The 12,175-nt window shown below is 46.1% G+C and overlaps 1 protein-coding gene across 2 annotated transcripts in view; it reads left to right on the top strand.

The window, feature by feature from the left end:
• OTOP1 (otopetrin 1) overlaps nt 1-9,830 on the top strand; it is a 51,832-nt gene extending 42,002 nt beyond the window's left edge. Inside the window, exon 6 of one of the 2 annotated variants that reach the window (NM_001206784.2) lies at nt 7,727-7,897. In NM_001206784.2, the coding sequence (NP_001193713.1) occupies nt 7,727-7,897 (171 nt within the window). Of the gene's footprint in view, nt 1-7,726 lie in introns of both variants that reach the window. The other variant, XM_015471721.3, reaches the window with a different exon arrangement.
• Nucleotides 9,831-12,175: the final 2,345 nt, after the last annotated feature.

The following is a 12,175-nucleotide window of genomic DNA, read 5'->3' on the forward strand; positions in this document are numbered from 1 at the left end:
GAGTGCTTTTGGCTGTAAGTAGTAGGAAGCTTGATAAGTAGTATTTTCAGTCTTAAGAATTCTGGAAGTTGGCTGCTCAGGGTTGGCCTGGCAGCTGAACCCTATCATCAAGGATCCAGGCTCTGTTCACCTTTCTGCCTGACTGTTGCTGGTGTAGTGCTTGTTGCCACATGGTCATAGGATGGCTGCAGTAGCACTAGTCATCATGCCTGTGTTCAAGACAGGAAGACAGAGGGAAGGACTGGTGCCAGGCAATGTCTGTGATTGATGTGAACACCCCTAACTACCAGGGAGGATAGGGAAGTGGATGCTTTGCTTTCTAGCCCCTATGATGGAAGGTGAAAAGGAAGATGAAGATGTACTGACGGCCACTCAGTACTGCCTGTCTCAGCCTCTATGAATGGTTGGAAGTCTGCCAACTGTAGTCAAGGCAAGGAAAAGCCTTGGGGCAGAGGGCACATGATCTGCAAAGGCACAGAGACATAGGATACCATGGCCTATTTGGGGAGCACTAGCAGTTTAGCATGGCACCCCACTTCAGTACTCTTGCCTGGAAAATCCCATGGATGGAAGAGCCTGGTAGGCTGCAGTCCATGGGGTCACTAAGAGTCAGACATGACTGAGCGACTTTACTTTCACTTTTCACTTTCATGCATTGGAGAAGGAAATGGCAACCCACTCCAGTGTTCTTGCCTGGAGAATCCCAGGGGCGGGGGAGCCTGGTGGGCTACCATTTATGGGGTCACACAGAGTCGGACATGACTGAAGTGACTTAGCAGCAGCAGCAGCAGCAGCTTAGCATGAATTCCATCCATGTGAAACAGAGCAGGAAAGAGGATGGAGTGCGTGGTTAGATGGATCTGGCTTAAGCAGAGCTTCATAAGCCTGCCTGAGTCCGGTCTTCATGCTGAGGGTGGTAGAGGACCTTCTCAGACCTTTGTGTTTTGGAATGATGTCCTTGTAGCAATGTGCAGGAAGGATGGAGAGAGATAAGATCAAAGATCAGGGAAGCTGGTACAGAAGCCCCCACAGCTGCCCAGAGAGGAAATGATGGGAACTTGAACCAGGGCAGTGCCAGTGGGGGTGGGGAGAATTGTATAGAATTTATCTCACTTGGTGTGAGGACCCTCAGGTTCATCTGACTTGAGTTCCTGGGTTCATGGTGATGCTATTTATGGAGGTTAAGGGTCTCTGGATGGGGAGGAGGCTTTGGAGGGGGCTCACGGGGAGGGCGAGTTTAGTACTGAACAAATTCAATGGTAAGGTCTCTCTGGATATCACCAACAGGCAGATTTTTTTTTTTTTTTTTTTGGCTTTCTGTTGCTGTGTAATCAGTGACCCCAAATGCATGACAAAAGCAACAACCATTTTATTATATCTGATGACTCTGTGGGCTAGGAAAGCTGGCAGGGCTTGGCAGGACTTTTCTGTTCCTCACCGTATCAACTGAAGCTGGTGGTAGGGTTGGAAAGTCCACAATCTGGCACCTTGGGTGGGGGAGGCCGAAAGGCTGGATTCAGCTGGGATTCTGGTTGCAGCATCTGCATGGGGGTTCTCCAGCACAGTGGTCTTGGGGGAGGTGGGCTTCTTAGATGGTGGCTCAGTACCCCAGAGCCAAGCTTCCAGGGGATTGGAAGTGCCAGTCTTTTTATCTTTTTTTGGAAATTAATTGATTAATTTTAATTGGAGGCTAATTACTTTACAATATTGTAGTGGTTTTGCCATACAGTCACATGAATCAGCCATGGGTGTACATGTGTCCCCCATCCTGACCCCCACTCCCACCTTCCTCCCCATCCCATCCCTCAGGGTCATCCCGGTGCACCGGCCCTGAGTATCCCGTCTCTAGCATGAAACCTGGACTGACGATCAGTCTTTTAAGGCCAGGTGTAGACGTTGCATGGCACCATTTCTACCGGATTTTATGGATCCGGCAGTGACAGCATCTATCCGGACTCAAGGCAAGGGGGCAGAGGTCTGCCTCCCAAGGGGATGAGTAGCAAGAATTGTAGCCAACGTCACAGCAGACGGAAAGGTCTGGATTTCAGGAAAGAGGCTTATAATCTCTTCTTCTCATTTTCCTTCCCACCCTCCTTCCTTTTCTTCCTCCCTTCCTGAAAACAGAGCTGTGGTTGCCTACTGAGGGCCAGCACTACTGTGAGTCACAAGGGTACCACGTGCCCCAGCATGTTGGTCTTCCTCCTATGGGGCTTACAAACAAGATGGCAGGACTAGCAACAAGAGTCAATTAGGAAAAACGCCCATAGTGACGCATACCCTGCAGAGAACTACAAGGGAGGGTGTGTGCGGTGGTGCTTGGATGCCTGAGGTTGATCAGAAGGCCGGGCTGGTGGGAAAGGCTCTCTCAGGAGATGGGATTAGAGCCCAGGGCTGAACAGAGAAGGAGCCATGGGCACTCCAGGTAGAGGAGAGAGCCAAGCAAAATCCTGGGTGGGAGAGCTTGCCTCCTTCCAGAAGAGGAGGAAGTGCATGTGACCATGTGGGTGGCTGGGGGCAAGTTGGGCAGCAGGGTTGGGGGCTGGTAAAGAATCATCTAACAGAGGGCTCTGCCATTCTGTTTAAGGGTAGATTATTTTTAAAAAATATGCTGTGAAGCCTTTGGGAGTTTAACCAGGAAAGGGACACCATCTTACATAAATAATCTGGTGCGGAGTGGTGAACAGACTGTGGGCTGGGAGCATAAGCGGGGCGGGGGGCCACTGATGGTCCAGGTGAGAGATGGGGGTGGCGGCCTGGCGGGTGGAGTGGAGAAAGGTGGGTAGATTGCCGGGGTCCAGCCCCGGTGGAGTCAGGGGTTTCGAAGGGGAGACGGCTTCGGCGATCAGGAAACAACAGCTTATTTAAATGTTAATTAAATATATAAAGAGTGGTTAAATAAGGATAGCTCAGTGAGGAAATTCAGTGGAGAAAAGAGGCCGAGTAGCTTGGTTTATGCAGAAAATCAATATAACCTGTGACATCAGGTTAGCTCTGACCACGGAAGCTGCAGACGCCCTCTCGAATAGCAGAAGGTGCCCCACCTTAGGCACCTTCTTGAGTGGGTCTTAGAGGCCCATGCAAATATGTGGTCTCAGAGGACCTCCGCGCTCTAGATGAAAACTCAGCCAGAGGTTGAGAGAAAGAATGACATGGGGAGACCAAGTTTCAGTGAACAAGGCCCACATTTTATTTTCCAAAGTAGTTTTTATACCTTAAGTTGTGCATAGGGGATAATGGGGGAAGGGGTAGAGTCAGCAGTGAGCCAGGCTTTCTTCCTGCAAACTTCAGATCAGATCACATCAGATCAGTCGCTCAGTCGTGTCCAACTCTTTGCAACCCCATGAATCGCAGCACGCCAGGCCTCCCTGTCCATCACCAACTCCCGGAGTTCACTGAGACTCACATCCATCGAGTCGGTGATGCCATCCAGCCATCTCATCCTCTGTCGTCCCCTTCTCCTCCTGCCCCCAATCCCTCCCAGCATCAGAGTCTTTTCCAATGAGTCAGCTCTTCGCATGAGGTGGCCAAAGTACTGGAGTTTCAGCTTTAGCATCATTCCTTCCAAAGAAATCCCAGGGCTGATCTCCTTCAGGATGGACTGGTTGGATCTCCTTGCAGTCCAAGGGACTCTCAAGAGTCTTCTCCAACATCACACTTCAAAAGCATCAATTCTTCGGCTCTCAGCCTTCTTCACAGCCCAACTCTCACATCCATACATGACCACAGGAAAAACCATAGCCTTGACTAGACGAACCTTTGTTGGCAAAGTAATGTCTCTGCTTTTGAATATGCTATCTAGGTTGGTCATAACTTTCCTTCCAAGGAGTAAGCGTCTTTTAATTTCATGGCTGCAGTCACCATCTGCAGTGATTTTGGAGCCCAGAAAAATAAAGTCTGACACTGTTTCCACTGTTTCCCCATCTATTTCCCATGAAGTGGTGGGACCGGATGCCATGATCTTCGTTTTCTGAATGTTGACCTTTAAGCCTACTTTTTCACTCTCCACTTTCACTTTCATCAAGAGGCTTTTGAGTTCCTCTTCACTTTCTGCCATAAGGGTGGTGTCATCTGCATATCTGAGGTTATTGATATTTCTCCCGGCAATCTTGATTCCAGCTTGGACTTCTTCCAGCCCAGCATTTCTCATGATGTACTCTGCATAGAAGTTAAATAAGCAGGGTGACAATATACAGCCTTGACGAACTCCTTTTCCTATTTGGAACCAGTCTGTTGTTCCATGTCCAGTTCTAACTGTTGCTTCCTGACCTTCATACAGGTTTCTCAAGTGGCAGGTCAGGTGGTCTGGTAGTCCCATCTCTTTCAGAATTTCCCACAGTTTATTGTGATCCACACAGTCAAAGGCTTTGGCATAGTCAATAAAGCAGAAATAGATGTTTTTCTGGAACTCTCTTGCTTTTTCCATGATCCAGCGGATGGTGGCAATTTGGTCTCTGGTTCCTCTGCCTTTTCTAAAACCAGCTTGAACACCTGGAAGTTCACAGTTCACGTATTGCTGAAGCCTGGCTTGGAGAATTTTGAGCATTACTTTACTAGCGTATGAGGTGAGTGCAATTGTGTGGTAGTTTGAGCATTCTTTGGCATTGCCGTCATATGCCAAAGTTTAGGTGATTTACATCATCTTCTGGCCCGGAGGCCTGTTAACATTTTAAGACTCTTTCTTCAGAAAACTTATTTTTCTCTAAAGATGATTAGTCAGGCGCCACCCTCCAGAAGCACTAGATAAAGTTGCATTCCTACAGGGCAAAGGTGTGGTGGGCTATAACAAGAAAAAGAATTAACTCAAGGGTCCAAGGTTACAAACATTAAAGCTACTACTTACATTCCTATACACCAATTATATTAATCAGTACACTGCCAGGGACACAGCAGGTAAGGGATATGGAGACTTAGCAGCAAACATTGGCCCAACAAGTGAAAAACCCTTCACCAATACAATTTCTAATCAATCTTTTAACTGCTCAAAGGAATCTGTATTTAGACATTTTAGAACATCTCATGCCTCTCATAGTTGGGAGGCTCTGAACAATCACATGTGGCCGGAAAAACCTTTTCAGGCAGGCTAGAGGACTTCCAAAGGAGTTTGTAGGTTGAAACACTATCACACCCAGGAATTATTAACTGGAGCTGTAAGTTAACTCTTTTTTCAGAGAGAGGTAGTGGGGGACAGCCCCCGTAAAGTCAGAGGTGTAGGTGAGAGCACAAAGCAGAAAGTAGGCAGACTCTGGTTTTGGGGGTAGATGCTTGAGAATTTCCAGGGAGACTCCTGAGGCTCGATCCCGCCTTTGCATATGCCGAGCCTCCTTCCTCATGACCTTTGCCACGGGCAGAGTTCCTCACGCTGGCTCCCGGCAGTGGATTGAGGGTGCTGTTTTGGAGGCAGAGTCGTCAAGATTTACTGATGGATCAGATGGTAGGCGGGTGGTTATGAGAGCGAATCAGAATACCAGGATGACACTGGAGTTTTGTTGAGCCCTTGGGAAGAAGGTGTTGCCGAGGAGATGGGGAGAAATGGGACTGTAATGTTGAGTTTGAGATATGTTGTAGATAGCTGAGTAGCCTGTGAGATATATGAGCCTGGAATTCCGAGGGTGGACCAGGCTGGTGATTTGGATTGGGAAGTTGTGGGCCAACAGCTGGTGTTTACAACCTGGACTGGGTGAGATCACTGGGGTCACGGGTATAGCGAAGAGAGGACCCGGGAATGAATGAGCCCTGGGACCAGCCAACACTGAGAGACAGCAAAGGAAGAGGAGCCAGCCAAGGAGGCGAGAAGAACCAGCTAGCGTGGGAGGAATACTTCTAAGGACCCAGAACCCAGAACCCAGGGCTAGAGATAGAAGCCTGAGAGGTTTCTGTGTGGAGATGTGAATGAAAGTCACTTGTATCAGTTACCCACTGCTGGGTAAGAAATGACCCCCAACTCAGCAACTTAACACAACAGACGTTTATCATTGCACAGCTGTTCTGGGTCAGGAAGCTGAGCGTGGCTTAGCTGGGTGACTCTACTCTGGGTCCCTCACAGGCTGTAGTCAAACTGTCTGCTGGGGCTGCAGTCATTTCCTGGCTTGGTTTTTTGGGAGAAAGGGGTCTGTTTCTAAATTCATGTATGCAGCTGTGAGTTTATGTGGCTCATATATGTGGACTCAGTTCCTGGTGAGTTGTTGGGCTGAGGGTTTGAGATCCTTGCTGGCTGCGAGCCTGAGACTCACCTGCCCACAGTTCCTGGCTACGTGGCCTCTCCATAGGGTGGCTCACGTGGAATCTGGCTTCCTCTTGTGGCTCACATGGCAGCCAGTTTCCTCTGGTGGCTCACGTGGCAGCTGGCTTCCATTCTTGTGGGAGGGGGTGAGCAAGATGGACTCCAGAGTCCTTTTGTAACCTAACCTCAGTAGTGACATCCCATGACTGGTGTCATATTCTTTTGGATGAGTCCAACTCACAGCTTTGGAGGGGGCTCCACGGAACATGAATCCCAGGAGGTGGGACCTTTGCAGGGGGTCACCTGAGAGGCTGCCTGCCACAGTGTGGGGATGGAGGAAGTTGCAGAAGTGTCGGTGTGAGAGAGAAGCAGGTCTAGGAGCCTGAGAATTTAAGGGGAGGTGGAGGAGAAGCTGGAACAGGAAGGCTGAGAAGGGGGAACCAAGGTATAGGTTCCATGAGCAACAAATATAACAGGTTATTGCTCTATGTTTTGCAGATTTAGGTGCCATCTTATTCTCATCTGAGCCCCCTGATACAGGTGTTAGTATACCCATTTTACAGATGAGGAAACCAAGGCTTGGAGAGGTTAAATCATAGTCTGTATGTGGCAGAAACCCACGGCTGGCTCCAAGGCAGTGCTTCTCCCCCTGGTCAGGAGGATGTGGGCAGGGCCTAGGCTGTCTTTCTAAGCCAAGGACAAGCCAGAAAAAAAGACCATCAGCCCAGACCTGTGGGCCCAGGATCTGCAAGCACCAATGGTGATATGTACAGATGGGTGTGGAAAAATAGGGAGCACCACTGTGGGAAAACACGGTGGGGCTGTGGGGAGACAGAGGAAGTTCCTGCCTGACAGGTTAGATCGAGGAGGGCTTCCTGCAAGGGGAGGTGTCTCCAGACTTGGAAGAAGGTAGGACTTAGCAGAAGAAGGAGTCCCTGATAGAGGAAGAGGCAGGAGCAAAGCCCTGAAGACTGGGGGAAAAAAGGCATATTTGGGGGCTGTGCACAGTCTGGTGGGGCAGAATGAAATGAGTGATAAAGGACATGAAGACGTGGACAGGTGTCTAGTTATTGAGGAGATTTGGACTTTCTCCTGAAGGCATACGGAGCCTTGGTGAGTGACCCGCAGAGGAGTGACAAGGTCAGATGTGTGCTTTATAAAGATCATCCCTGCAGACACATTGTGGGGGTCGCAGGGAGATGGATTGAAGGTGCCCCCTGGAGTGGGGGGTCTTGGGAGGCTTTGCAGCAGTCCAGGTGGGGAGACCAAGGACCAGGGACTAGACCAAGGTGAGGGCTATGAGGATGGAGAGAAGCAGGTGAGTTTGAAGAGTGTTCATGCAGAATTGGGGCTCAATGCACTGGCAGGCTGCATGGAGATGGGAGACAATGGGTGGGGGCTGTTTGGCTCTGTCGTGTGTGATTTGGTTTCCCTGAGTCCAGGTCAGCACCAGGGTTCGTGTGGGACCCCTGGCAGCCTCTGGGACCGTCTCCTCTTCTCTTGCAGCTCTGGATCCCTCCCGCCTTTGGCTGCCGCCCTGAGTATGACAATGGATTGGAGGAAATTGTCTTTGGCTTTGAACCCTGGATAATTGTGGTCAACCTGGCCATGCCCTTTTCTATTTTCTACCGAATGCACGCAGCTGCCTCCCTTTTCGAGGTCTATTGTAAGATATAATCTGTGTCCACATCAGAGACGGAGGGGAGCGCTAACAAGAGAATTCGGTGGAGCCACCTGGGAATGGCAAGGTCGGGCAAATATTGCCTTACAGATGAGAGAAGGGCCCCTTTTGTCTGTGATAATTGCTTTTCCCATGAGCTGGAATTGCCCGTCACCCTGGATGAGTGTAAACGAGTTAGATCAAAATCGAAGAGGTGGCTGAAATCTGCCCTTGGTTAGTTAATTCTAATCAAACCCAAATTTGATCTCCTTCAAAATGAGATCCTTTGTTTCCAAAGAATGTGGTTGCAGGTTGAAAAAATATATATCCAGTTTGTTTTTCATTAAAATTGCTTTCTGTTATCGTGTTACAATATACAGTCTTTTTCTGACCATCTGGATAGTCTAATCACCCTTAAATTTTACCCTTCTCAGAACTGTGAATGCAGCTACAATTCCACTTATTTTATATTGTACTTTTGAAGATTTTTAATTTTTAAATATTTTATGTCTAATTTTTTGAACAAAGTTATTTTATCATCTGGATGGAAAACTGTGTATAAATCAATATAAAGACATATTTCTCACCTGAAAGTTTGGCACATTTTCATTGTAATTGTTCTGAAGTTTTTAAAAAAATACATCTTTACTGTCTTCCTCTCACTATAAAGATATATAGGCCTATTTTAGAAAATGTGGATATTTCAGAAGAATAGAGAGAGAAAAATCACCTGGGATGTTTAATTAATAATAATTTTTAAAATTGACAATCATTTTAAATGTTTAATAGACATTTTCCCCAGTTTTATTGAGATGTGATTGACATACAGTACTGTATTAAGGTATACATTAATTATTTGACTTACATACACTATAAAATGCTTATCACAATAAGTTTAGTGAACACCTGCCATCTCATGTAGATAGAAAATTAAAGACAAAGATCTTGACAGTCGTTTTTCTAACAACTTGATTGATGTGTTTCTTTTAGTTGTTTGAAAGCAAAGGATTCTTTTTATTGCTGTTTTGTTATACTTGCTAGTGATATGCAACATATTCAATTTTGTATGCGTTTCCCCTCACTTAACAATATGGCTTTAACCTTCTCCCCTCATTGTTATAAACTCTTTGTAAATATCATTTTCATGTTTTAGTCTATCAAGCACTGTAATTAATTTCATTTTCCTTACTATTGGTTTTAGAGTGTTTATAACTTTTTGTTTTTATAAGTGACTCTGCAAAAATCAACCATGTATATAAAACAGTTTTTATATTTAGGATTGCTTCTTTAAGATATATTCTTAAAATGGAGATGCTTATCTAAAGGTTATAAATAGTTTAAAGCCTCTGAAGGAATAGTGACATTTGGGATGGATTTGTATATGCTTTTTCTTAAGTCTTTTAAAATCATAATAAAATCAGTCTACTTACTGTAAATACTAATGTGAACATCTTTTCATCTGAGTGTTTTTTTCTTTTTTGACAGCACAGAGTGTGGGACATTAAGAAACACTCAAATTTTTACATGACTGAAATACTTTATATTAATTTTAGAAAAAACGAAGTAATGGGCAGAGATACTAAAAAACAAAGTAAAACATTATCTGTTATAATTTCCATCTACAGTGGTGATTCTCAACTGTGGATGATCTTGCCTTCCAAGGCAATTTGGGCAACGTCTAGAGACATTTTTGTTAACCACTAGGGGGCGTTATGTCTTCCTCTTTAGTATACTGGTGTGTACCCTGGCATGTCCCAGGTGGCTCAGTGGTAAAGAACCCACCTGCCAATGCAAGAGATGTAAGCAACTTGGGTTCAATCCCTGGGTTGGGCAGATCCCCTGGAGGAGAGCTCCAGTATTCTTCAACCCACTCCAGTATTCTTGTCTAGGAAATCGCATGGACAGAGGAGCCTGGTGGGCTACAGTCCATGGCGTCGCAAAGGAGCCAGACACGATTTAGCAACTGAGCAACAACAAAGTCAGATAAACAGCATAAGTGACTAGGGGACGTCTTGAGTGGTAAATTTCTAGTGCTACAGAAATTATAAAACCGACTCAAGCAGAGAAATGTCTAGATATTCTATTTCAATCTCAAGAGACTGGTGCGGGAGACAAACTTGTGAACAAAGAGCCACAGCATAAACGGTACTTCTCGTTCTGCACTTGCTTTTGCATTCAGCAACAGGGGGCGTTACTGGCAACTCATGGGTAGAGGCCGGGAAAGAGGTTCGCACCCGACTGCCTCCATCACAAAGAATTGTCTGGCTCCAATTGTTAATAGTCCCTGGGTTGAGAATTTGCGATCTAGAGGTAATTGCTGTTAATTTTTGGTACCTGGGTACCCATTATTGCACATAGACTCACATATGCACTCACACAAGTGCAAACAGTACTGTTTTTATACGTGTTGTATTTGCATGTGACTTGCTTTTTAAATCTTAAGACACCAGGGTATTTCAGGGTTCCCATGGCACATATTCTCACACGGTTGAGTGCATTAGAGTCATTTAGGGCGTCTATTAGGAATCCTGCCTCCTCAGTGAAAGGTCAGCTTCCACTGGGCTGGGGTTCGGTCCTGGATGCTTAAATAAACATCTCAGGTGATGCCGATCATTTTCCAGAAGCATCTTAGGAGCCCATGGACCTCACATAGACACTCCTGAAGGGCATTCCTAGACACTGTGTTCTCTTCTGTAACATAACTTTAGACAGCTTCAAAGTACATTCCTTGGAGGGCTGTGCCATAGCTGATTTAGTCAAACCCTGATGTTGGACACTTAGAGACATTTATGTGGTTTGCTTGCTTGTTTCTTTACTTTTATAAATGACACCTTGGCAAGCATCTTCTCCTGAGTCTCTGGGCATATTGGTAAATGATCCTATGTGAGATGACCCTATGTGAATGCTGGTTTCTCCAAGGGATCCCATTTCGGTTGACATTGATTTCTCCCTGTTCTATCAGTATCCACCAGTACAGCCCTAGGGCCCCAGCCTGTGGGTTTTAAGCCCTGCCAAGAGATACAGGGAATCACAGTAGTGCTGGGAACAACTGGTCCAGGCTTGGTGGTTTTGAGGTAGACACAGAATACTATTAGTTCAGCTCAGTTCAGTTCAGTTGCTCAGTCGTGTCCGACTGTTTGCGACCCCATGGATTGTAGCACACCAGGCCTCACTGTCCATCACCAACTTCCGGAGTTTACTCAAACTCATGTCCATTGAGTCGGTGATGCCATCCAGCCATCTCATCCTCTGTCATCCCCTTCTCCTCCCGCCTTCAATCTTTCCCAGCATCAGGGTCTTTTCCAATGAGTCAATTCTTCGCATCAGGTGGCTAAAGTATTGGAGTTTCAGCTTCAGCATCAGTCCTTCAAATGAATATTCAGGACTGATTTCCTTTAGGATGGAGTGGTTGGATCTCCTTGCTGTCCAAGGGACTCTCAAGAGTCTTTTCCAACACCACAGTTCAAAAGTATCAGTTCTTCAGCACTCAGCTTTCTTTATGGTCCATCTCTCACATCCATACATGACTACTGGAAAAACCATAGCTTTGACAACACAGACCTTGTTGGCAAAGTAACGTCTCTGATTTTAATACGCTGTCTAGGTTGGTCATAACTTTCCTTCCAAGGAGCAAGCATCTTTTAATTTTATGGCTGCAGTCACCATCGGCAAAGATTTTGGAGCCAAGAAAATAAAGTCTGTCACTGTTTCCATTGTTTCCCCATCTATTTGCCATAAAGTGATGGGATTCGATACCATGATTTTAGTTTTCTGAAAAGCCAGCTTTTTCACCCTCCTCTTTCACCTTCATCAAGATGCTCTTTAGTTCCTCTTCACTTTCTGCCATAAGACTGCTGTCATCTGCATATCTGAGGTTATTGATATTTCTCTCGGCAGTCTTGATTCCAGCTTGTGTTTCTTCCAGTCCAACGTTTCTCATGATGTACTCTGCATAGAAGTTAAATAAGCAGGGTGACAATATACAGCCTTGACATACTCCTCTCCCGATTTGGAACCAGTCTGTTGCTCCGTGTCCAGTTCTAACCGCTGCTTCCTGATCTGCATACAGATTTCTCAAGAGGCAGGTCAAGTGGTCTGGTATTCCCGTCTCTTTCAAAATTTTCCACAGTTTGTTGTAATCCACACAGTCGAAGTCTTTAGCATAGTTAATAAAGCAGAAGTAGATGTTTTTCTGGAACGCTCTTGCTTTTTCGACGATCCAACGGATGTTGGCAATTTGATCTCTGGTTCCCCTGCCTTTTGTAAATCCAGCTCAAACATCTGGAAGTTCACAG

Source organism: Bos taurus, chromosome 6 (assembly GCF_002263795.3).
Source record: "Bos taurus isolate L1 Dominette 01449 registration number 42190680 breed Hereford chromosome 6, ARS-UCD2.0, whole genome shotgun sequence".
In the NCBI taxonomy this organism is placed as follows: domain Eukaryota; kingdom Metazoa; phylum Chordata; class Mammalia; order Artiodactyla; family Bovidae; genus Bos; species Bos taurus.